Below are 24,475 nucleotides of genomic sequence, written 5' to 3'. Positions count from 1 at the left end.
ATACTCGTTTAAGAGTATTGATGGAAAATTTTCATTGATAACAAAAAAAATATGACATGACTTTAGGTTTGAATTTAAATTATTTTATTAACAATATAATTAAAAAAAATTACACATAACATGACTCAACCTTATTTTTTAAAGTTTTTTGGGCCGAATAACATTATTTATCTTATTTTCTGATTCCTTGTTTGTAGCATACTAGGCCAGCCCAACCCCAAACCCAGCACTATCGGCCCAATGGACATGCGGAATTTCATAACGTAGTGAACAATCCCATATAGAAGTCGGGTCGGACCATACGGGATCCAATCCGGACCGCGAACTTCGAATTGGCACGTCGAGTCCCTTGGCAAAGGGCAAGCGGCGGAGAAAACTGGGATTGATGTCTTTCACGGCTCTTCAATAAAAGTTAAAACCCACAACTTCAAAGGGTAACTTCATCGAATTTCTCTATCTTCGTATATGAATTTGGTTTGTAACTATTTTTGCTCATTTCTTTGTAATATTTTCTTGTTTTCTCCCCCGTTTTCTGGGTTTCCTAACTGTATCTTCCTAGCTTTTTATTTTTATTGATTCTTCATCCGTTAGGGTTTACATGTTTAATCTGTCTGCGAATGTATAGGGTTGAGAGTGTATTCTCTTTTGGAGAAAGTTTAGAGGAAGCATGAAGGGTCATGAAGCAAAGGTACGTGGCTTTGCACGTGCTCATTTCTTATGTTTCATAAAGATATTGAGCTGATCAAAATTTAGTTCCATCTGGGTTGTATTACTGTTGTAATTCTGGATTAGTTTCCACTGTTTTATTGGTGGAATAATTGTGAATTTCACTGTCTGAATGAATTAATATACAAGTAACTTATGAAGTACTACGGTTCAGACTTCTCTCTCTCTCTCTCTGTCTCTCCACAAGGACTTTCACTCTGCTTCCCACCCATGTAAAGATTGGAAATATAGCAATATACGTGTGTGTGTGAATTAAGTGACTTGATAATATTTTGTCCGACAAAAACTCCCCTTTCAGGTTTTTTTTTTGTTGTTGTTTGGAAATAGGCACAAGTGCATGTACTAGAACAAGTACTTAGCAAAAGAGGCTGAGTAAAACCAAGAAAAACTTGGTAGGAGATATTTAGGTGTGAAATGAGTTATAAGAGTCTTACGAGAGACAAAGCCATAGATAGAAATGATTGAAGAGCTACAGTTCATGTAGCCAACTCCACATAATGGGATGAACGTTTGATATGTTGTTCAATGAGGTGTAAATGCTTATCTAATGTTTGTTAGTCTAAGTTAGGGGGGTGAATTTTCATTTGTATTGTGGTATTGCTATCGCTTACCATAAATTTGTTTCAGCAGACACGTGCCTTTAACAAAACAACTATGTTATTCTTAACCACTAAAGATGCTAGAAAAATCTAATTGTCGATGGGATAGAATTCTTTGACAAGGATTTTTCTGATTGTGCGCGTATAGTAGTGATATGCAAAGGAAAATATGCTTCTTGCCCGAGCTTGAATATAAAACCAATGAAGTAGCCTCTGCTTTGATTTTTGAAGAAAACACTTTCCTGCCACAGATTTGTGCTTTCCTTGCTGCTGTTTTGCATGGATTTTGCCACTTTGTTATGGATGTAGGAAATGTGGATATTTTCAGAACAAATTATTTGCTTGATGCAGATTGTATGTGATTTCGTCACATTGCTGTGGTTTCTCTTTCCAAAGACTAGTTGAAGTTGCTTGCTTTTTGATTTTTGTTGAAATACTCCTGAAGTGTGAATTTGTTCTCTTTCTACTAAAAAACTAGTAAATGAACTATTTCTGTAAATTATGTCTCTGAAACTTCACTCTAGAAAAAGTGGCTGGTGTGTTTCTTCTTTGACTAATACATTGGGTTGCAGAACACATTTTACTATTGCATTTTCAAGAATTTAAGTAGAAATATTTTCTGGAAAATTATTACTGGAAATGAAAAATTAGATAACTTGTTCAAATACAAAAAATTCTAAATATAGAATGTAAAACCAGATTTTCTAATTTCCTAACATTGAACTGAACTTGGAAAGTTCTAAAATGAGTTTTTCAATTTTTCTTTACTAATTTGAAGATTTGGAAAACATGGTTTTCCACTAATTTTTCCTCAAACCATCGTTATCTTCTTCTGTAATACAAGTTACACAAAGAAAACCTCTCCATCTTTGTCTGTCTGTCTGTTTGTCTCTCTCTTTCTCTCTCTCTCTCACACACACACACTCACACACGCGCGCGTTTCAAATTTCTAGATTGGAAAGTAGTTTTCTGTACTTATTAACATTTCAACGCATTTTTCAAAATTTATTCGGAAAATGAAAACTAGAGATTATATAGAAAATTGAAGATGGAACTTGGAAAACATTTTCACAACTACACAGTCCCTAAAGTTCCTTTCCAGGGACTGGGTAGTCAAGTTTGACAACTTATAACATGACATACAATGAAGATTTCTCAATATGTTTTTCCTTCTTTCTCTTCTCTGACTGGATCTTCTTTTTGCTTTATTGCTTTAACTTTGGACTTTAGATTGTCTTCTACACATCTTATAATTTGCTCCAAAGAGAGATGCGTTTGCATTTTCTTCAGTGCCCTGTTGTTATATATTTCCTACCATGTACTGCCTTATTTACCCATTCCTTCAACCAAGGTTGAGAATAGAAAACAAAAAGAAACGAACAAGTTATGCAACAAATTAATCTCTTGCTTTTGACTAAAACCACAATGGTTCTCTTCCTTTTCCCATGACAATTTTGTTTTAATTGTTGTCCTATAAGTTTTGCTCTTCCCCCCCAAAGGGCAATTTTTTTCCGCAAATCTTTCCATGATTATTGAAATTAGAGCTTCCAATTTTCCTAATTGTTTCTGGTATTCCTGTGCATATCATAAGTTATCATTTTTTACCATCATGTCAGAAGCTTATTTTCTTGTTTTTGCTGCAGATGCCTAGAATGGAGGATATTTTAAACCTCCCTGTCCAAAATCCACCTTTTCCAGAGTTTTCTGCAGCTCATCTAGCTTGGGTGAAAGTAGAAGGTGGTCGACAAGGTGGTGATGATATTGCTCTAATTCCATATGCTAGAGTGGATGACTTTGTAAAAGGAGAATCTGCCAATGCAGAATGCCCAGCTAGCTTCCGGGTTGAGTCAAGAAGGAAAAGACCTGAAGGGAGTGTCAGAAAACCAAGGGTTGATGGCTACCTGGAATATACGCTGTATGTTCTACCTTGTAAGTTGGGTATTTATTAGGCAGTCTCTGAATTGTACCTGTTAATCTTGTTCAATTCATTACCATAAAAGAAATACTAATATTTATTGGTAGAAGAAAAAGGTTGTGTGCAAGATAAGTTTAATTCCTTATTCCTGATTTGTAGCGGAGTTCATTTGTCAATATATATCTTCAACGAGACAACATTTATTTAAGAAACACTTACACATATTGTATTCATTTTTCTCTGTGGGATTTTCTAGATACTGGTGTTCTTATGGTCCAGAAGACTACCGGGAGAGTGAGTCTGGTATTGCGGATGGTGCAAACATTAAGCCTGCATCAGGCAAGGGCAGCAGGCCTGGGAGACGTCACATGATGAGAGGATGCCTTTGCCATTTTACTGTTAAACGTTTGTACACCCGCCCCCTTCTTGCCCTGATAATCTACAACCAGCGAAACCATGTAGATAAAACAGGGGCACCTTGCCATGGGATACTAGACCGTGATGCTGTGGGAACAAGAGCTATGTATGCTCCTCGTATTTCAGAGGAACTACGTCAAAAAGTCTTATCTATGCTCTATGTTGGAATATCGTTGGATAATATAATGCAGCATCACATGGAGGAGGTGCAAAGGCATGGAGGGCCTCACAACCGTGATGATTTTCTCACTCGCAGTGATGTCCGTAACATGGAAAGGCTTGTTCACAACTCTTCTCATGAGTTGCATCAAAATGATGATTGTAGTGTAAAGATGTGGGTGCAACGCCACCAGAAACATGTGTTCTACTTTCAAGATAAATTTGGTTCACAACCATTTATTTTAGGAATACAGACAGATTGGCAATTGCAGCAGATGCTCCGTTACGGACATAATGGTTCGGTAGCTTCACATTCATCTTTTGGCTTGAAAAAGCTAAAGGTCTTGAACTCTTGTCCTTTAGTTCTTGTGTTCCATGCTTACACTTCATTCTTCTTGATCTCCTTTCATATCCATGTAAAAAACAGACATTTATAGTATCATCAAGAATTTAGGAGGAATAGGATATAGGTGCAATTTAAAAATGTGATGGAGCAACGTGGTCAAGGATATATAATTTCACATCATGATTTTTTTTCCCTCTCGCGAGAGGGAAGAGGTATCCCCATCTGCTCTTCCCGTGTTTAACAAATACAACAATTTCATTAATAGCAAAGAACATGGGTGGTCTGAAGCCCCAGCACTTTTATAAGAATGAATAGCAGAAAGCAAGCATCAGTGGCTCTGAGGCACATGCTAGGAAATGAATGTTTCAGAAGGGTAAAGCAAAACAATCTTGTCATTCAAAGGATAGAGTGTCAAAGTTGTACCTTTAATTATCATCACCAGGCTATTTATTTTTTCTGCCATTGAAAGCAGTGCAAGGGAAGTTATAAGTCTGGTCATAAAGACATTTTGATTGGGAATCTTTATAGTGGTTTAGGGTTGAATAAAAAGACATTTTGATTGGGAATCTTTATAGTGGTTTAGGGTTGAATAAAAGTAAGATTAATAAATTGTTATGCATTAATAGCTGGCCTGCCTACTTGCTTAATTCATGCTCGTAGTTGTTATTGATTTTAGCAACCTAGTTCTGATTTTTTCTTTTCCTCTTCCTTTCACAGTATCCTCTGTGTTCATTACTCGTATTTGACTCATCAAGGAATGCAATTCCAGTTGTCTGGGTCATTGGTTCTCTCTTTTTTGTTCAAGATATCCATAAATGGATGATGCCACTTGTTCAGAGGATCCGAGACAAGGACAACCGGTGGAGACCAAATGCCTTCTTAGTGGATGATCCTTCTTTTGACACATCTATTATCAGGTAAGTTATTGAATGTTGTTTTTCACATAATACTGATTGCAGTAGGAAATAACACTTTCTCTAAATGTCGTTCTCCCTTGCAGGGAGACTTTTCAATGTCGGGTCCTAATATGCATTTGGCATATCCGCCGTGCCTGGGTAAAGAACCTCTTAAAGAAATGCTGCAACTTTGACGTGCAGCGAGAGATGCTGAAGCACTTAGGGCGGATCTTATACTGCACAAGAAGTCCTGCAAACACTTCAGATGCAGTTGAAGAGTTTATGCAAATATTCGTCGATCAATGCACCTTTATGGACTACTTTAGAAATAAGTGGCTACCAAAGATAGGTACTTCTATTATGACATCTAAATATAATTTGTTCCTTATTCTGTTTAAATTAACCTCTTCAGAGTCATACCAACAACTATCCTAGTAATTTTTCTTTTTCTGTTTTTATGTCTTGTTTTCTGTATTTGTTGATTGTCATTGAATCCCATGTTTAACATTATTTTTAAGTAGTACAGAAACTACGAGAATAAAAGACCATAATGTTCTGTTTCATGTGTTAAATGTTGTAACAATTTGAATAAGATTTTTGGCCAAAGAAACAAGGTCTTCCAAGGTGGCTTCTTGTCTTTAGTACTTGTGTTTATAATTTTCTAAAGATATTAATTGTTGTCATGCTGGCTTCCCTTGCAGAACTGTGGGTGGCCAGCATAAGGACACTCCCTGCAACAAGCCAGGAACTTTATTCTGCAATTGAGGCATATCATCTTAGATTGAAATCTAAAGTTTTCAGTGAGCTACATGCTAGTTCCTGGCAGAGACTTGACTGGTTGATCCACACATTGACAACTGAATTTCACTCCATATACTGGCTTGATCAGTACATAATAGAGACAGGGTACTTTGAAAGTCTAAGGACTGGGTCCCTCTCAACCAACTCTTGGTATCAGGCTATGCACATCCCAGATGTTGATGTGTTGTTGGATGAAACAAATCTCCAGCTTGCAAAAGTCATTTCTCAAACAGATCAGACTGTTGTATACACAATTTGGAATCCCGGTTCAGATTTCTCACTTTGTGATTGCCCCTGGTCAAAGCTGGGGAACCTCTGTAAGCACAATGTTAAGGTAGCAATCTTATGTAAAAATCGGCAAGTTGCTAGGCCATTATTGGTGGCTCAAGTTTATCGGCAGGCTCTGCTTAACCTTCTGCAGAACCCTCCAGATGATCCTCTAGTTCTTGATCATGCAGTTTTACATGCAACAAGATTGCAACAAAATATCAAAGATCTGGAAGATTTATCTAATAGTGGGATGCTTCAGCCTTTACCCCCTGAAACGAATTCTCAAATGGTGGATCCTCCTTTTTAGTCGACTTCCTTGATGGGTGATTTAGGAGGAGGCTCGTGCTTGGGATAAGCATTCCGTGCTTTTGGTTCAAGAAGTCCTTGTGCTTATGAAGTTATACTGCACATATTCTTTGATCAGCAATGAGCTGGCACTCAGACTTGTGGAAAGAATCAAATATGATGTGCATGGTTCCAATTCCCAAATGTTCAGTATTTGTCTTGGGCAAAACTCCTTTGGATCGACGTTCTGCATTCTGTTCATTCCAATGGATGCTTTCAACAATCTCCTTCGTTCATTTCTTTTCCAAGATAAAATGCAGATCTTTTCTTGGGGTAGACATTTCAGTCAGATATTTATGTGCCATAGTTTTATGTTTGACATTTAGTTACTAGCCTTTTGTGGTAATTTAACCCTCTTGGCTTTTTTCCTGCAGTGAAATTGCATCCAGATTTCTTTGTCTTCCTTAAGTTTGAATGCCCAAGGATGACTTTGGATAACTTAATCTGGTCTTTATGGCAATTTCAAGTAAGACCTCTCGTAAGTTTTAGAGGTGGTAAATGCTTCTAATTGTTTGGCTTTGGAGGCTAAATTCCTTCTGATCTATTCCTTATCTTGAAGTGAAATTTCTATTTTCTATTTTTCTTTGGATATAATTTCTGTGAGTATCTCTATTCTCGTGCATGAAACTTAGGCATGCCATTTTGACCATGTTATTTGAACTATTGCAGGTTACAGATGGCTTTTTGCTAGGGGCTCTTTAGTTTATAGCTTGTGGATTTGGCAATTCTTCCAAATGTAAGTAATCTTGCCTTGAGTACAGAGAGATACCTGCTTTGAAATGGTCCTGTATTGTTTTCTTTTATGTTCCAAGTGTTCTGCATTGTAATTCAGGGATGAAATGAAGTGCTAAAAGTCTGGAGAATAAGAATATTGTTTTATATGGTACAGTATCAATCTCCAGTTGAGCATGTAAAACCAACTTTTTATTGTGCTGAAGTTGATGAATCTGATTATCATTTATGTAAACCAAACCTGTATGATATCTTTCTTTTAATCTTTCTTCCATTTTTTTACAGCTATCTTCTCTTTCAGTTTTCATGTAAAACATGTTAAAGTATTGATAATTCAAGTTTTTTTTTTGGGCTGCAAAGACAATTCAAGTTCTAATATAGCTATTGATTCCATTTTGTACCGGCCTGGACATGCTGTTCCAAAAGAATTCTGGTACAAAATCCTCCCCATTCTGTTCTGGTCAAGATATTGGTCAGTATCAACAGTAATGGATGGTACTGACTGGTATTGAAATGGTATTGGCGTGCCAGCTGGCACGATTTCTGCATTCAAAGTATTTTGAAGTTCTTGACTTAGAGGATATCTAGCCTACATCCCAATAGAGGCTGTGTCCCTATTTGGATGCAATTCCCATATTAGAACATATCGTATATTAGAATATATCGTATATATATATATATTACAATATATACATACCTACCTTCACAATGCTTGTAGAAACAGCATTCTTAAGACTAGTTTCTCTGGTTTTAGAGAGAGAATGTGGAGGGTGAAATTGTCCATAGCGGGAAAGAGTGATGCATGCCATTTGATGCAATAAGCTTATGTGACATATGGTGATTATTACTTTCTCTAAAGATTTTATGCAATTTATTCTTCCAAAATTGGCAAAAGAAAAAAGTGACTTAAGTGAGTGAGATTATATTTTTAATTAATGTCGTAACTTATTTAATGCTAATTTTTTTCTATAATTAAAATTCTTAATCTTTTTTGTTTTTTAAAAAATTCTTAATCTTTTAAGTGATATTTATTTCTTATGCACGGAATCATTGTATCATATAAATTACAAATTGCTCATAAAAAAAAGATGCAAATTCAATATCTTATTTGATATACAATAACTATATATATTATTATTTATTTAGTATTACATCTTAAACTGTGCCCAATATTGTCTGTTACCGGTACTGTACCATATGAATAAGAAATCCAGTACCTTGTCCACTATGGTGTTGAGAACTATGGTTTTAATGCCCCAAAAATTATTTTTTAATTCTTTCTTCCATTTTTAAAGCTAACTTAAGTTCTTCTCTTTCAGTTTTATAATGGTCCAAAATTTGATTAATCTGTTCTACTTTTACTGTTGCCAATGTTTTCTTACATTGTTCATGAGTAGTGATCACTGTTGTTTATCTGATGATCCCTTTCTTCTGCACATCTAGTGCAATAGAAGTAAAATCTTCTTCCACAAATCTGTCAAAGAAATGTTCTTTCTTTCTGTTTCTTGGAAAACATGTTCCTGATTTGCATGAATAATAGATTAAATCTTACTTTTAACTTTCATTTTATGCACCAGTCTTGCCCTATCATTTTTCTCGATAGATGCTCTCATGCTTGCTTCCTAGCTATAGCAGCAAGAAACTGTCTGTTTCTGCAGTGACAGTAGAATACAAATACCATTGCTCTCCTACAAATGGTGGCTATCATTTTATGATCATTAACGAAAGAAGTTGAAAAGGAATCACTTAGTGAAATGCTAGAGCTGATGGGATGTCATAAGTTTTAAGAGGGCCTACTGGTTTCTCAATTTTATTCCATTTTCTTGCACTTATTGACAAAATAGTGAAGAAAATTGTGTCAGTTTTCTTGCGTGGTACTTTTACTTAAGCAATTAAGGTCTGAGTTTCAGTTGAACTGATCTTGTTGACATAAAAGTGACTACAGCCAGTACACGGCCAGGCATGTTCTACCCCTCATCAATCCTGTTATCTTACTGTTCTTTTCCCATTGCCTAGGCCATAACTGCTGCAGGCTCGCCTTTTGGTAAATGAGATGTGTGTGTGTGTGTGTGTGTGTGAGAGAGAGAGAGAGAGAGAGAGTTATTGTTTGTTTGATAATGCTGATTGCCAGAAAGATGCAAGGAATATCAGGAAGAAACAAAACGAAAAATGCTATAATGCAATGGGGGCAGAAAAAGCGGTGGCGCCATGGATGGTTGGTTGGAACTGATCATAAAACTGGTGGAGACGGTGAATGAAGCAGCAGGCAGCGAAGAGGAAACTGAGGCGTTGCTTTTGTGATCAATCCGTCGTAGCCATTGTAAAGAAAGACCCTGATTTGATTCAGTCGTAAAGAAAGACATCGTGTGATCAAACGAAAAATTCACCAGATCCGGAAGCGGCGGCTGGAGATCTCAGCATGTCTTTGATATTCTCACTGAAGCAGCTGGCTTCTTCAGTCACATTTACATTATTCAGCCATATCTGTTTGGAGTAGTTAAGGTGGTTTGAGTTGATGACTATCTGTTGGATATCCATGTGTGTTCGTGTTCATATTTATGATTATGGACTTCATTCAGGGCACCACAGTTAAAAGCTAAACTTGGGTTAATGTTATTCCTTTTTTGTTAAATCATTTCACATGTCAAAATTACGAATAATGTTAAGAGTTATGAGTTATTAGTCATGCGACTTCTCTTTATTAGAGGAGACAAGAGATCATGTATTATTGTTTCATCTGATTAATATTTTTAATGAGGTTGCGTCACATGACGGATCATATCGTCATTAATTATGATTTTTAATATTGCATCAAAATTATTATATGCTTAGAAATCTCTTTGGAGAAAAAACTACTTGATTGTGTCAAATAAAATATCATATCTTCTTATATGGATTGAGGGTTTAGGGATAAATACTTAATATCTAAAAATCTTTGGTAGTAAATTCATTAGATAGTTGAGTTGTTATCTTATTAATTAATTTTTAAAATTATTTTGTGTTCATTTACATCAAGCAAAGTTGATCTCAAAATTTAAAAAATAAAAATATTTTTTTTTTTATAAAAAACATAACAAGCTCAAACAAACTTAGTAGAGGAAGAGTGAGCTAATGAGGTCAACTTTACCTGAATTTTGAAATGAGATCATTGTTACCTTCACATTTATCATATTTGACATCTCATATGCGTGATTTATCTAATTATCTCTCAATCTCATTCTTTTTCTTATGTGGTTTGTCAGTTTTATATTATCGTTTACGTCGCTACTTTTAATTTTTAAATTCTTAATATTATTTATTTATTTTGAGGCAACATAAGTTAGTTATCACCGTATTCTTATTTCAATCTTGAGGAGGCAGCACCAACACCAAGTCCGCTGTGGCATGGCACCAATTAGATAAGATTGAGTGGATGAATGTGATTATTACGTGATAGAGTGAGTTAAAATTAAATTAAATTAAATATTATTTTTAAAATAAATTTAATTAACATTAAATCAAGTACAGGGTTTATACTTGATTTACTTTATTAATTATTGCTGAAACAAGGGTTATAATGATTAGGTGGACGATAAATCTAAAATTGGATGGCAGCGTCGCTACCCGATAACTGAAGCCATCAAAGGGTATTCAGGTAAAAATCACGATGGCAGCCATCGTTGACTGGGAGCGAAAGCGCCAGCTTTTGTTGTTGAAAAATTCTATTATATTTTTTGTTTTTTATTTAATTTTAATATTTTTAAAATATTTTGAGATGAAAACGCATATTTGTCTTTCATTTAAATCTTTGATGCTCAACCACTCTTCAAGCGCATTCACTCACTTTCTTGATCACGATTGTCACAACTATTTTACTCACTCACAACTATAACTAAATATCGCACAATCACTATTATTCAACACCGACCATTACACAATCACTATTATTCAACACTAAACATTGTTCAGACCAATTCTTCTCACTATAACCAATTACTAGTTACTATCAGCAATTACGATGAAATATTATTATCCACTATTATTTACGATGAGTATTCCAGCAAGAAATAACACAATTTATAACATTTATCACCAGTTAAATTACATAATTTATACATACGTACACGAGAGATGAATTAGAAAAAAGATTAATTAAAAAATAAAAAATACACCTTAAAACCCCAAATTGGACTAAGAGATGCCCCGAACGCCTGGGTTCTAGGTGTTCGGGAAACCTCGAATCTCAGGATTCGATAAGCACCTCGAATTCATAGATTCGAGAAAAATTAATTCTCCCGAAATCATAGGTTCGGGACAAATCATTTTTCCTGAAACTATGGTTTTGGATAATGGATAGTTTTATATTAATTATATAATATATTATATAATTGAATTTGGGAGAATGAAATGTATATAATATATATTATATATTATATACATATATATTATAACTATATACATATATATAATGATTTTATAATAAATTATTTGAAATGTATATAAATTATTTCAAATCATCGAATCTTTGGATTATTATTATATTTATTTTTTTTTCAATAAATATTGTTTTAATTTTAATTTTTTTTGAGTTAAATGCAAATGGTAATAAAATTATGTTTATTTTTATTTTTTTAAAATTTATATTAAATTTATAATATTTTATCATAAATTAAATAAAATCTAATAATAAATACTAAAATAAAATATTATTATAAATAATTTAATGTGCGTTGAAAAGTTATAATTATAATAATATAACAAATAATAACAAAAAAGAAGAAGAAGAGGGTTTAATGCATGTGGGATGTCTTTTTTAAAAAATAATATTTAGAGAGTATGTTTGAAATATAAATTATAATAAATGTGGTTATAAATAATAAAATATAATATTTTACTTTATATTAGTTATGGAGAGCAAAGATATAGTTACAAATAGAATTTTCGTCAGTTGTTGTCATCGAAGGCTAATTTTGGAAGTCTGGAAAGTCCGCATCTATATAAAATAAAAGCCCCTACCAATCGGGCTTCCAAAAGCTCAAGCTACCGGAGGGCGGATCGTTGAGATTCCGTCGGAGCTCCGATCAGTCGCCGACATAATTTAAAGTTCGTGTTTTCATTGAATCAAAAGTCTCTCAAATTTACTTTGCTTTCTTGTTTTTGTGTGAATTTTGGCTGAGTTCTAGGTACTGATATAACCGTAAACTAGCCGCATTTCAGTTACTTGTGATGAATTACGGTCCCTTCGGTTCCGAGCAAGCTAGGGATAAGAAAATCACCTCGTTTGCATCTTTGATTTGTCGCAGTTTTTTTCCTTTTCTTTGTTCATTTTGGTTGAGCCAGGGGTCCTGCATTAAATGAAACTGTTCGCATTTTGGTTAACTGCGATGAGCTACGGCCCGTTTGATTCCGGAAAAGCTAGGAATAAAAAATCACTCCATTTGCTTCTTTAATCTCTCTCTCTCTCTCTGTGGTTAATTTTGGTTGGCGTAGGTACTGTTGTAACTAATAAACTGATACATTTTAGTTTTACCACAAGGGACAGCACGCACAAAAGGTGTGTGCCTAATCCTTACTTTTGAATTATCTATTTTTCTTCTTCATTGTTCTTCTTCCCCTTCGTTGTGCATATAAATCAAAGCGTACGAAGACGGATGTAGTTATGGTAACGAACTAAAGAAGTTGGGATACCCCTGAAGTTTTAACCAATGATATATATAAATTTTGATAGTTGCCGTTTAAGTAATTATAAAGTTATTTGAGTTATTTGAAGGGTATATATATGAATATATGAATCGTTTGAGAATGTGACATGGCTTCAAAAGTGAAACACCAAATTGGTGTGTCTTATCTGGTCAAGTAAGGGCCTGTTAATTCCCAAGAAGTAGAGCAAAAAGGAGGCAGTAAATTTTCTTCAGTTTGTGTTGTTTTTGCGGTAAGTAGTAACAAGCTGGGATTATACTCCATTTGGTTCTCTGGGAGAATGAGGACTAAGAACAAAATACCTGTACTAAATTCCAAACTTTTGTTGCTCTAAGTTATTTTAGTTTCCTTTTTTCATTTATTCCTTGACTTTGTGAGAGAGAATTATATTTGAGAAAAGTTTACCTTGTCTTATTGTAGTTTCTGCTCATCTGCTTGTTTAATACTTTAAGCACATTATGTTAGGGTGTTACTTTTTGTTTGTGTTTCATGTCAATTATTGTTAGAATCTAGTGAAATGATGTTAACTGCGATGCCTTATTAGATATTCTATATGAAGCTTGTGTGGTGCCATATTTATGCTTTTGTTGTTTGGCAATTCTTGTGAAGTGTTATCTTCACAGTTTGGATGTAACTTTTGCTGCATTGCCTGCATTTTATTATTTCTTACATTGTTATTGAAAGGTGGCAACAACTAACTGGGTGTGGGGAACCCTATCAAACCTCTTTTGTCCTCATGCAATGGCCAACAACCAGTTTCCAGAATATTATTTTGGGTAAAACATGGAAAAAAATATGACCTTATAAATGACAAATTTGGTCGTTTCTGAAAAATCTAGTTTTTGCGTTGTATGATAGGAGAGGATATGACCTTATTCATGACAAATTTGGTCATTTCTGAAAAATCCAGTTTATGTGTTGTACGAGGACATGAAGTTTGATAGGAAAAGATATGACCTTATTGGCGACAAATTTTGTTGTTTCTGAAAATCTAGTTTATACATTGTACAAGGACATGAAGGTTTGATAGGGAAATAAATGACCTTACAGACAACAAATTTGGTCGTTTCTCCAAAATCTAGTTTATGCTTGGAGTAGTGATCACAGACTGTTGAGCATACATCAATTTCAAGTATTCCAAAAGGAGGAAGGTGAGAACAAAAAAAGAACTCATTTGATTAAACGGTGTGCTAATAAATATGTGTCATAAAAATTATAGTTCCGAGTACTTGGCCAAGTTCTAATTATGTCAATGGATATTATAATTGAGCTGGATATGTGGCAAATTTTTTCCTTCTTTGCAAGGGCCATCATTTTAGTGGATTTACTTGTTTCAGAAATGAATTGCAGTGCGTGTAAGTTAGGTTGGTGGTGTTATGGAGTTTGGAAGCATTCCATAATTACATTCCAAAGATGCTTGCATCGAGAAAGGATATTACGAAACAAAAAATAGAAAGGTGAGAGAAAAACTAAAAGACAAGGTATTAAAGCAGTCAAATAGGAAGTGTTGAAAGAAATTTCAATGCTGTGCTACTTGTTATGAATTTGGAGGTTGAAATCCTAATACTTGAAACTTAAGGACCCATGGGTTTCTGGATAGCATTTAGTAGTATGGGATGATGTTTCGGGTAAATCTGTTTAATGGCACCATATTGAATTTGTTGACAAGTCTGATAAGATTGTACTAGAGTGGAATTGGAAGGGCATGAATACTTGAAGGAAATGAGGATGTGGTGATTGAAAGAGCATGAATACTTGAAGCAAAATGACTATTTTCTTTTTACATGATGATCTGTTTTTGTTGTTATGTATTAATTTTATTATTATTATTTTTTGGCTTGGAAATAGATGACTCAAAATACAAAAAGAAGATAGTATAAGCATTTCAATGAGCAATGAGGTTGAGGTGAATTAGTTTGGTCACTATATATAATTTGATTTAATTAGGCACGAGTTCTATGTTAATATTCTTCTTCGAGGATAAATCTGGCCATACCATGTGAAATTAACTTTTTATTCAAGGAAGGGTCATGTTTACCCAAAAGTATAAATCATGATGGAAGGTGTCTAGACTACCTAAGATGGTTAACGTGACATCATTTAAATATAATGATCACGAGTTAACTATTCTGTTAGGTTGCTTGTATCAGCAAGCTTGTGTTTTACCTACAGCTGGAAGGATAAGTAATCTGTTTGTTCATTCTTCCAACATATGTCCATATGAGAAGATGGGTGGCATAATGCACTGATTCTAGTAAGATCGTAATGGGTTTTGAAGTCCTTAAAATTATTAATGACCTCAAAAGATTTCTTTCTTCAATCTGGTTTGGGTAATCCATGCATCCAAGTCCATCCTGGAAATTTGATGAGTTATATACTTGTTTGGTTCAAACTGTGGTGCCTTACTTGGATAGGGTGTTAAGATCTTGCTATATTTCTTCTTTAGCATCTGTTTCTTTATGGTACTAGCATGCGTCTTTGATCAATTTAAATGTTGACCTGAGGGCATTTGCATATGGTACTGGCATGCGTCTTTGTTACAGAAAATCTTGGGCATTGGTTATAGTATTTAAAACTTCAGTGTAGAGTCCAATATACTAGTGGTACCTCTTCTTTTGTTGGGGAACTTTTGAGGCTCTTTTACTCGTGCTTCGTACAGGGCCTTCCTTTTTTCAGCAATTTCCATTTTATAGGATTGTTTTACCTTATAAAAAAATAATAATAAATAAAAAACTTCCTGGTTCATTCCAAACTTCTTTTTCATTATATCCCACATGTTTTGCAAGTGGTGAATATACTGAAACAGTATCTGAATTCCATCCTATCAAAGACAAACTCTGAAAGGCCTAGCTACCATAAATCTTACAAAATTGGGGAGACTTCTATCTTCTTTGTTATCTTTACTCAGTCGGGCAGGTCTTAAAAGTTCTGACTTACAATATGTGACCCAAGCAGTTAGATGATAAGTGATTACTAACAAAACAAGCTTGAATCTTCTGAGTGAAGTGAAGACCAGATGGTATTTTTGGTAAAGTTTTACTTATTGAAGAAGACACAGTGGTGGAATCGCAGATCAAGGTAGGCATTCCTTGATGGATGATCAAATTAACTCACCTCTGCAATCTCTTGCACTCTTTCCGCTGAGCTGACTTTCTTAGACCACATTTGATATTTTGATCTATTGCTTCCACCATAGGTTTGGGGCGTCTATTGATGGTGTCCAATTTAGACAGATTTCAACTTCTTGAAGACATCAATCATTCGACTATTGCTATGCACAGCTGAAGGCTTTGGAGTTCCTCAGTGGCTGCATTTAGTTTTTGTGTGGTTAATTATTGATCTACTTGTTGATGATTCCTTCTGTCGGAGTTAAGCTGCTTAGAGCTGTTCAACATTTGTTGGATTATGTTGTTGCTGATTCTAATCATCTGTGACAGTGGGCTAGATATCAACACCGGCATGGGCTATTTGCCTGGTTGAATGAGTGACTAGATATTCTTTATAGGTTTTGGAATCCTTGCTTAACTTGTTCCTAAATGCAGGTGCTTTAGCCTCCCAACCAGCTGCTACACATTCTTTTTCATTCATTCAAAGGACACAGGACAAATGATGGGTGTAGCTTATGCTTTTGAAGCACTTAAGTTTCAGCCCGAGGACTTGAAAGCAACTAATGAGGGACACAACATGGAGGCAGATAAGCTGCACTCTCAGCATTCTTCCGGAGAGTGTGTGCCAGCTGAGGGAGCTATGTCTGATGAGAAAATCACCAATGCGGAATTGCTGGATAAAGGATTCATGGAGTATAAGTATGATTCTTATCTGTGGCCTTCTCATCTCTCATTTAGTGCCCATGTTTTTGTTATAATATGTGCTACTGTTGCAGGTGCCCTCATTATCAAAGGAGGTGTTGCATTAGAGCCCCATGTTGCAATGAAATTTTTGATTACCGTCACTGTCATAATGAGGCAAAGGTAGTTGATATGAAATACATATATTTGCTTAGTCTGTTTATTCATATTATTTTTTTTTTATTTTGGTTTATGGATGTAATTCAAATATGCCAATAGAAGATTATTTGAATGACGAAAATAATGTACAATAACCATTAGATTTTAGCATGCAAAAAGTTGGTCATATGTGATTTTGATCCCGTTATTCGGTGTATAGAGAGTCTGGTATTTTAGCCATGTCTGTGAAAGACAAATGCTTAATAGATTAGAAGTTATCAATCACCTTGACTCAAATATGAATTTTGCTGTTTGTTGTCTTGTATATATAATATCAATGGAATAAATTGGTGGATAGTTGTATATGAACTTGATCTGTGGCACTTCTGACTGATAATTTATATGCTTAGGTTTATAAATTTCAGTTGGTTTCCTGCTTGGTGTTGCTGTCATTGATTGTTGAGGACCTTATGTTCTGCATATCTAAAGACCTTAGATAGATCCGACATTTATATTAAATTTGTGGATCTTTCACTGAAGTATCTAATGACTGTTTTGGTTAACCCTGGTGAACCAGTTACGGAATTGAAACTCAGTAAGAGCATGTATAATGGACACACAATTGTATTTAGGATTTTTTTCCCCTTTTTATGGTGGTGGGGGTTGTTTCTTTTTTACATCTGAAATGTGAAAATTGAACATATTTCTTTGAGTTCTAGTAACATATTTGAATATTAAATGCAGAATAGTCTCGATGTTGATCAAAAGCATAGACATGATGTTCCACGCCATCAAGTTCAACAGGTAGATCTTGCACCTACCTAGAACTTCTGCCTCTTGGAAAGTCTCCCTTGTCTTGGTTTGGTAGTTCTTTTGTTTTCCCTTGGCTCCCCGGCTGATTTAAGACGTTATACTTTTCATTTTCAGGTTATTTGCTTACTCTGTTTGATGCATTTTGTCCTCGTCACAATTATACAATATATCAGAATTAACTTCTAAAAAATTGATTTTAGAGATGAAAACTTGGCAAGGAAAGCTGAATTCTTGTTTTAACTGACTATTTAAAAAAGAAGAAAGAAAGCAATTATCTTGATGCATAATACAAAAACTAGCAGAAAATTGAAATATACATATTTCTTGTAAAACTTCAGAAGAAACCTGAAATGGACAATAGCTTACAATTTGTTTGTTCTTTGTTTGAAAAATAACTTGCACTGTCCTATTTATGGTGGCTTTTGTTATGACCAAGTCCGGCAAATCTGCATCAATTGTGGTGTGTATGGGAAAATACTTTTGTGAGAAATGCAAGCTGTGGGATGATGATGTGAGTGGGTACTTTTTTATGCGTGCCAGTATTTTCTCTGTAGGAAGGAACGCATTTAGGAAAGTATTGTGCAGCATAAATGGTTATTCTTCTAGACATGGAAGGTGACAAATGGCAAAGATGGAGTGTTACGAAGTCAAAACTCCTGAACACTTGTTTGTTTTAATACGCATTCTAATGTTCTTGTACAGTCACTCTTTCCTGATGCATATTTTTACTTTTTTGGACTACAAGATATTAAAGAAACAATATCATTGCGATGGTTGTGGTATATGCAGGTATGATTATTGATCTGATTTTATGTTTTAAGCATCACAGTTTCATTTATGTTACAAGTACTTTTGTGGAGAGCAGTTTTTTCTTCATACTGCTATATTATGGTGGAGATAAGAAGTGTGGTTTCAAGGGGTCTCATATCTTCTAAAACCACTCATACCTATTTCCAAAGAAACTAATGATGTGTAAGTGGCTTATTTAACAAGGCGTCTAGGATAATTTGAGTGGTAAAAATTTATATTAATGTGAGATGAAAATGCCTAAATCTACGTTGATGAACTTATCCCTTTTCTTAGTAATTCTCAAATAATATTTTTTGTACATTTTCCCCTACATTTTGGACTCGTGTTTGTTGCAGAATTGGTGGGCGGGAGAATTTCTTCCACTGCAGCAAATGCCGTTAGTCGTCGTTCATTGCCTTTCATTCTTTCTGCAGATGTTGATATGTAGTGTAGGAATGTTCACCGGGGATATTAAACTTTGATCGATTGTTTCAACTGCTGATTTTTTTTTTAATTTTTTTTTTCTGGATGTATCATTCAGGATGTTGCTATTCTCTGCTGCCTTTGAAGAATAGTCATTTATGCATCGAGGGAGCAATGCATCATGACTGTCCTGTTTGCTTTGAGGTATGTTGTACTTCAGTCATTGTTCCTTTTCTTCGACAATGATTTTACTGTAGTTGGTCATGATTAAGCGCATCTCCATAGGCACATACTGAAAAAAGAAATGGTTTTTGCAGTATCTATTCAAATCGAGGGAGGGTATAAGTGTTCTGCCGTGTGGGCATACCATACACCCATAGTTATTAAAGGCGTGCCTAGGTGCGCGCCTAGGCGCAAAGTGCCTTAAGGCGCCAGTTTGGCGCCTCACCTGGGCTAAGGCGAGGCGGTTTCTGCAAGGCGCTCGCCTTGCAAGGTGAGGCACTGAGGCGAGAGGCGCGTCTCATGAAACCTGCGCCTGCATCCTGCTTGCATCCTTTCTTCCTCTCCTCTCCAGCATCCCCTCTTCTCAGCTTCAGCATGTATACATCACTACTTATTTACATTTTCTTTTATTTATATTTTACATTTCATTTACTTTAATACATAAATGTAAATAAGAAAGTGCCTCCCATTTGGATTCAATAAAAATATCTAAAAAATCAAAATCCATAACAATAAGAAAATAGAATTTTAATTTTAGTACAAATTTAGAATTTAGCGATTTTACCACCCCAAAATACATACCTACTATTTCTTGAAAAATTCATTAAAAATAATTTTAACAACAATGAATATTAACTATCAAAATATCGGGAGATAGTTTTTCAAAATGAAAACATTTTCTTATATGTCTCCTTATAATGCCCTAATCTTCCAGATTTAGAAAAAATGTGCTAATCTTCCAGACATAAAAAAATAGCATTTTTCAAAATGAAAGCATTTTCTTGATTGTGGACTTGTAGTGTTTATTGATTGTGGAGAATACTAAAGTTATTCCAAAATGTCCTCCATCAATAAAACAAGAGATTGGAGAGTACATGCAAAAGAAGAAAAATAACAGGGAATTAGGGATGAGCAAAATATGGCACCGTAAGATGATGATTTTCAATTTGGTGAAGGGTATGATGATGATGATGATTAAAACTTCTTTATTGATTGTGGACTTGTAGTGTTTATATGTTTGTTTAGAATTTTGCACGATGATTGGTACTTGTTTGAGTTTGAGACTTTAAATTTGAACTTTGATGATGTTTCTAGTTTAGAAATTGCATGATGAATGAATTAACTTTGATGTTAGTTTAAAATTTGAAGATAATGAAACATTAATGATATGCATGTGTTATTATTGATAATTTGATAGTTTTTTATGATTTTACAAGATTTTGAGTTTTTTTTCTAAAAGGTGCGCCTCGCCCCTCAGGCTCCATGACCCTTTGCGCCTCGCTGCGTCTCGCGCCTTTTAAAACTATGCATACACCGCACGTGCTTAAAGGAGATGCAGGAACATTTCAAGTGAGTGCCAAAGAATTTCATTTCTTGTTTGCCCCATCCCACACCTACTACTGACAGATGTATGTTACTCAAAACTCTCATTTGATAGCTATGCATGCCCTCTATGCTCGAAGTCAATCTGTGATATGTCGACGGTATGGGAAAAATACGATGTGGCGATTGCTTCTACACCCATGTCAAGGCGCTACCAAAACATGACGGTAGCCTCTCTTTTCTCTCTCCCTCCCTCCCTCCCTCTACAACAACAACATAACAATAAGCTTTTAATCCACTGTATATGCATGTGTGCGCGTCTCTCTTTTTTGTGTAATGATGTAAATTTGGTTACAGGTCTGGATCCTTTGCAACGAGTGTGGAACCACATCAGAAGCGCCATACCATGTCGTCGGTCTGAAATGCTCCGGCTGCAAGTCTTACAACACTCGCCAAACAAGAGGAGGATGAACGACAACAATGGTTAGCAGCAAGCATAAACCTGTCTCTCCACAACTGAAAGCTGAAGCAGGGAGCATTACTCCCTTACATACCACGCGCGGTCAGTGTCGGGGCTTTTCTGAAATGTTTGATTTTGTTGCATCGTTTGCTTCAATTTTAGTTCATCCTTCCTTTCTATTGCTCTTACATACTAGCATGCTGATGCTCCGGGAGCAGTTGTTTTCTCTTCCCCCTATTTCCAGTCTTTGGCTGCTTTTCTCCATGCAAGGTTTTTGCTGTCTTATCATTTTTCTCTTTTTGGTATTCTGGGTTTTGCCTTTGGACACTGGTCAAAATCTAGAATGGTAGGTCAGTGCTTTATTGCCCACATGTTTTGTGTGTGTGTGTGTGTGTGTGGGCGTGTGTGTGCGTGAGAGAGAGAGAGAGAGCACTTTATATTCATTCAGTCAAAAACTTGTGGCGCTTCTACCACTAAGATCATGAACGACGAATTACAATGAGCAAAGGGAAAAACATATTACATTATTAATGCTCACATCGAACATCCATGGTGGTTGAAGCAGCAACCTTAATATATATATATATATATATTCATGTAACAAAAAACATGCTGCTGCTTTCACTCTTCTCCTTGTCCGAGTTTCTAGGAGAAGAAGAAACGTCCATGCCTTTCTTCTCCTCCTCCATCAAAATCTCCTGCGACCTGCAGCTCTCACTGCAAAATGCTTTCTCGCCCCTGCAAATTGCCAATTGCCAAAAACACACCAAATCCCAATCCTTTCAACCTCAAAGACCAACTATTAGTTCTCTTACACAAATATATATATATGTATATATGTATGCTTTTTTTTTTTTTTTGTTTTTTGTGTGGCTAACCTGTAAATGTAAATGTCCTCTCCCTCTAGTCTCTTCTTGCAGGAGTAACAGCAGCTCATAAAGTCACCGGCGGGATAGAAAGCAGGGCATTCGGTAGCTGTTTTCAGTTTTTTAGGAGAACCGGTTATGGTGCTGTCGTGACATTCAAAAATACAGTCGCCAAAAATATGGGTTGTTTTTGGGTAGGGGCCGTATGTTTTTACACAAGTATAGTCTTCAGAGAGCTCAATCTCGCTGGCAGAGAGCGACCCGGTAAAACATTGGGCTGAGCTGATGGAAATAGATGCGGGATTCAGCTTCGTGGCTGACGAGTTTTCTGGGTTTCTTCCATTTCCAGGACCGAAATTCCCAGAACTCGAATTGGTACTACTACTACTATGGTTGGTTGAAGTGGTTACAAGGGACCAGGACCTTGCAGAGTCCAGTGAACAAGACAGGACCTTTTCGAATGGTTCGGGTTCAAATGGGGTTTCTCTGATGCCAGACAAGACATCGGAGTCACCCATTTGGAGATTTGGCGGTTTAACCCTGGGGCGACCAGAAACTCCATAGTTTTTGGGCAGTGACTTGGGTGCTCCGGAAGAATCAATCCGGGTTTGAAAATTTGGCATTCTGATGCTCCAATGCGGTGCAAGGAGAATATTCCTACCATCCCATGACCGGAGAATTTTCCCCGAGGGTGGTGCATCATCATCAAGAGAATCTATAATCCGGAGCCCTACTTTTCTGCAATTCCAGCTCTTGTGATGCCCCTCGGGCTCAGGGGCCAATCTTGGGGACCTAAATGGGTTTACTAGATTTGAAAATAGCCTAAAGTCCAATGGAGAAGTAGGGCTTCTAACTGAATCAGATTCTGAGGCCTTGGGACTGAACCCCACAAACACGCCAGGGGCATTCAAAACACAATTGGTTTTCTTTTTGTGCCCCAAAACATCATATTGATGAACGCAAGACTCGGAATCACTATCAGAGATTAGGTGACCTATTATCTGTTGATCTTTCTGATGCTGCAATCTGCTCCTTTCCCTCAGCATTATTTCGTTTCGGGCCCTATTTGGAGACACCAAAACCCCTCTCAGCTGCAACACATTCAACAGTGTTTCAGTTTGACAAAAGTTTTATGTGAATTTTATCAGCCAATTACGCGTAAAGACAAAAGAAGTGAAAGCGCTATGCAAGAACATCAGAACCATGAGTTGCAATGGACAAAAAAAAAAAAATCCCCAATATGATTCGTTGAATGGTAATATTAATGTATCTTTAAAAGAAAAAAAAAGATCTAATCAATAGGCCCAGAAAAATCATTTTCAAATCAAATGTTAAAAGAAATGAGAAATCAACTAAACAATACGATTCGTTGGTTAGCCACAATAAAGAACATGATCAAGAGCATCCAAGACAAGAAGGGAAAGTTTCAAAATCCTAAATCCCCAATATTACCACCGAGAAAAAAAAAAAAAAAAGAGAGAGAGAGAGAAAGAAATGTCGAATCAAACGAAGGTTAGAGTGATCAAGAGAGAGTTCGAAATGCAGAAAGAAATCTGTGAACACCATCACGAACTCGTTAACGAACCCAAATTCAAACTCGATTATTCCCAATATCGAAAACCCAAAACCCCAAATGAGCAAATCAGAAAACCCCTGATCTTTTTCATACGATCATCACGCATTTCCATGAACAATCAGACAAAAGATCAGATACCCAGATTGAGAAACTCCATTGATACAAAGAAAAAGATCCAAGATGCGAGTATTAGCAGAAGAAAAAAAAATGAAGAATAAGAGGGGAAACAGAGAAAAGCAGGATTGATACAAACTCTTACTCGTCTCCAAGAGCAGAACTTGAGGAATGCATCATATATAGGTTGAGTAGGAGGAGGGTGGAATCATATATATATGCGTGCGCGCGTGTAAAAACTCAAAAAGAGAACTATGTGAAGGGCGAGCTGCTGGGTTTCTCCTCTGGAAACTTCACAGAGGTGAAGTTAAAGAGAAGAAGGCCCAAATGCAGTAAGATATGGATGGCTTGAGCTTGACAAGACTACCCCTCTCTCTCTCTATCTCTCTCAGGGCATAAATGGGCATAAATGATTGTCAAAACTTGTGCACTACTCTCTCTCTCACTCACTCTCTCTCTGCATCAAAATCAGAGAACCACTGAGCTTCTCATATACTCCTCTCTTGAAATTTAGATTATTCAACCATTCTAAGGGAATTTTATTTTATAAAGTATCAGTCGCTTGGTGTCTTAATCTAAAAATTTTATTAAGTTTGGGATTTTGTTTTACCAGCAGAGTTGTATATCTAATTTTGTGAGCTTTAATTGTTTATATGAATCAATTAAGTTTTAATTTGAAGTGAATTAGAGTTCTAATCAAAGGATGTCAAATTAAGGTAAGTCATTGTTATTTAGAAATATATATATATTTTTTAATTTTTCACCATCTAATCTATTAAAAAAAAAAACAAAAAAGCTCAGTTTAATTAGTCTATGATTATAGTAATATTATTATTATTGTGTATAAATATAGAGCTTTTTAGTTTTAATAGATTTCCCTTTTCAGTTCAGTTGTCTACTTTTCTTCTTTACCTTTTCTTTTTGGTTCTTAAATTTTTATGAGGTGCGCAAAACGACAAATATGTGGGTCCCACACAAGGAAATTCAATTCCTTCATGGAACGGAACACGGAAACCAACTGTTAACTCCAGGTCCCCTAACCTAACCATGGTTAAGT

General features: G+C 35.6%; 2 protein-coding genes and 1 long non-coding RNA gene across 18 annotated transcripts; 2 read left to right on the top strand and 1 right to left on the bottom strand.

Moving 5' to 3' along the window:
- The first annotated feature begins 307 nt into the window (after nt 1-307).
- On the top strand, nt 308-9,973 carry LOC127809315 (uncharacterized). Of its 6 annotated transcripts, none has more exons than XM_052348093.1 (10): nt 308-434; nt 626-688; nt 2,969-3,240; nt 3,497-4,157; nt 4,880-5,079; nt 5,163-5,407; nt 5,760-6,747; nt 6,849-6,940; nt 7,144-7,210; nt 9,338-9,973. In XM_052348093.1, exons 2-7 carry the CDS (start codon nt 668-670, stop codon nt 6,434-6,436), a joined length of 2,076 nt encoding a protein of 691 aa, XP_052204053.1. In that variant the 5' UTR covers nt 308-434; nt 626-667; the 3' UTR covers nt 6,437-6,747; nt 6,849-6,940; nt 7,144-7,210; nt 9,338-9,973. The 6 variants fall into 6 exon arrangements, with proteins under 6 accessions (XP_052204053.1, XP_052204050.1, XP_052204047.1 ...); XM_052348090.1 differs by having other exon boundaries at nt 6,849-6,952; XM_052348087.1 differs by having other exon boundaries at nt 7,144-9,973.
- Nucleotides 9,974-12,163: 2,190 nt separating this feature from the next.
- Nucleotides 12,164-22,721, top strand: LOC127808306 (uncharacterized). 10 transcript variants are annotated; one of them, XR_008024919.1, is made up of 8 exons: nt 12,172-16,691; nt 16,769-16,856; nt 17,577-18,831; nt 18,976-19,061; nt 19,175-19,456; nt 20,320-20,429; nt 20,518-20,629; nt 20,760-22,721. It is a non-coding gene; the product is annotated as an uncharacterized LOC127808306 (long non-coding RNA). The 10 variants fall into 10 exon arrangements; XR_008024911.1 differs by lacking the exon at nt 19,175-19,456 and having other exon boundaries at nt 12,164-12,288; nt 16,428-16,691; nt 17,577-19,061; XR_008024906.1 differs by lacking the exon at nt 19,175-19,456 and having other exon boundaries at nt 12,172-15,963; nt 16,082-16,691; nt 17,577-19,061.
- Nucleotides 21,306-23,881, bottom strand: LOC127808294 (FCS-Like Zinc finger 10-like). Of its 2 annotated transcripts, none has more exons than XM_052346783.1 (3): nt 23,558-23,881; nt 21,741-22,819; nt 21,306-21,600 (listed from the first exon to the last, which is right to left on the bottom strand). In XM_052346783.1, the coding sequence occupies exons 2-3, from the start codon at nt 22,772-22,774 to the stop codon at nt 21,456-21,458; spliced, it is 1,179 nt and encodes a 392-aa protein (XP_052202743.1). In that variant the 5' UTR covers nt 22,775-22,819; nt 23,558-23,881; the 3' UTR covers nt 21,306-21,455. The 2 variants fall into 2 exon arrangements, with proteins under 2 accessions (XP_052202743.1, XP_052202735.1); XM_052346775.1 differs by having other exon boundaries at nt 23,564-23,879.
- Nucleotides 23,882-24,475: the final 594 nt, after the last annotated feature.

The sequence above is a fragment of the Diospyros lotus genome, chromosome 1 (assembly GCF_014633365.1).
Source record: "Diospyros lotus cultivar Yz01 chromosome 1, ASM1463336v1, whole genome shotgun sequence".
Classification (NCBI taxonomy): domain Eukaryota; kingdom Viridiplantae; phylum Streptophyta; class Magnoliopsida; order Ericales; family Ebenaceae; genus Diospyros; species Diospyros lotus.
This window is presented reverse-complemented; position numbering and strand designations above follow the sequence as displayed.

Bases quoted from the DNA above. Each gene is read 5' to 3' on its own strand.
- LOC127809315 (XM_052348093.1), top strand. From the start codon at position 668: ATGAAGGGTCATGAAGCAAAG. The intron at 689-2,968 runs GTACGTGGCTTT...TTTTTGCTGCAG, and splicing joins TGAAGGGTCATGAAGCAAAG to ATGCCTAGAATGGAGGATAT. The intron at 5,408-5,759 runs GTACTTCTATTA...CTTCCCTTGCAG, and splicing joins TAAGTGGCTACCAAAGATAG to AACTGTGGGTGGCCAGCATA.
- LOC127808294 (XM_052346783.1), bottom strand. From the start codon at position 22,774: ATGCTGAGGGAAAGGAGCAGATTGCAGCATCAGAAAGATCAACAGATA. The intron at 21,601-21,740 runs GTTAGCCACACA...GGCAATTTGCAG, and splicing joins GAGGACATTTACATTTACAG to GGGCGAGAAAGCATTTTGCA.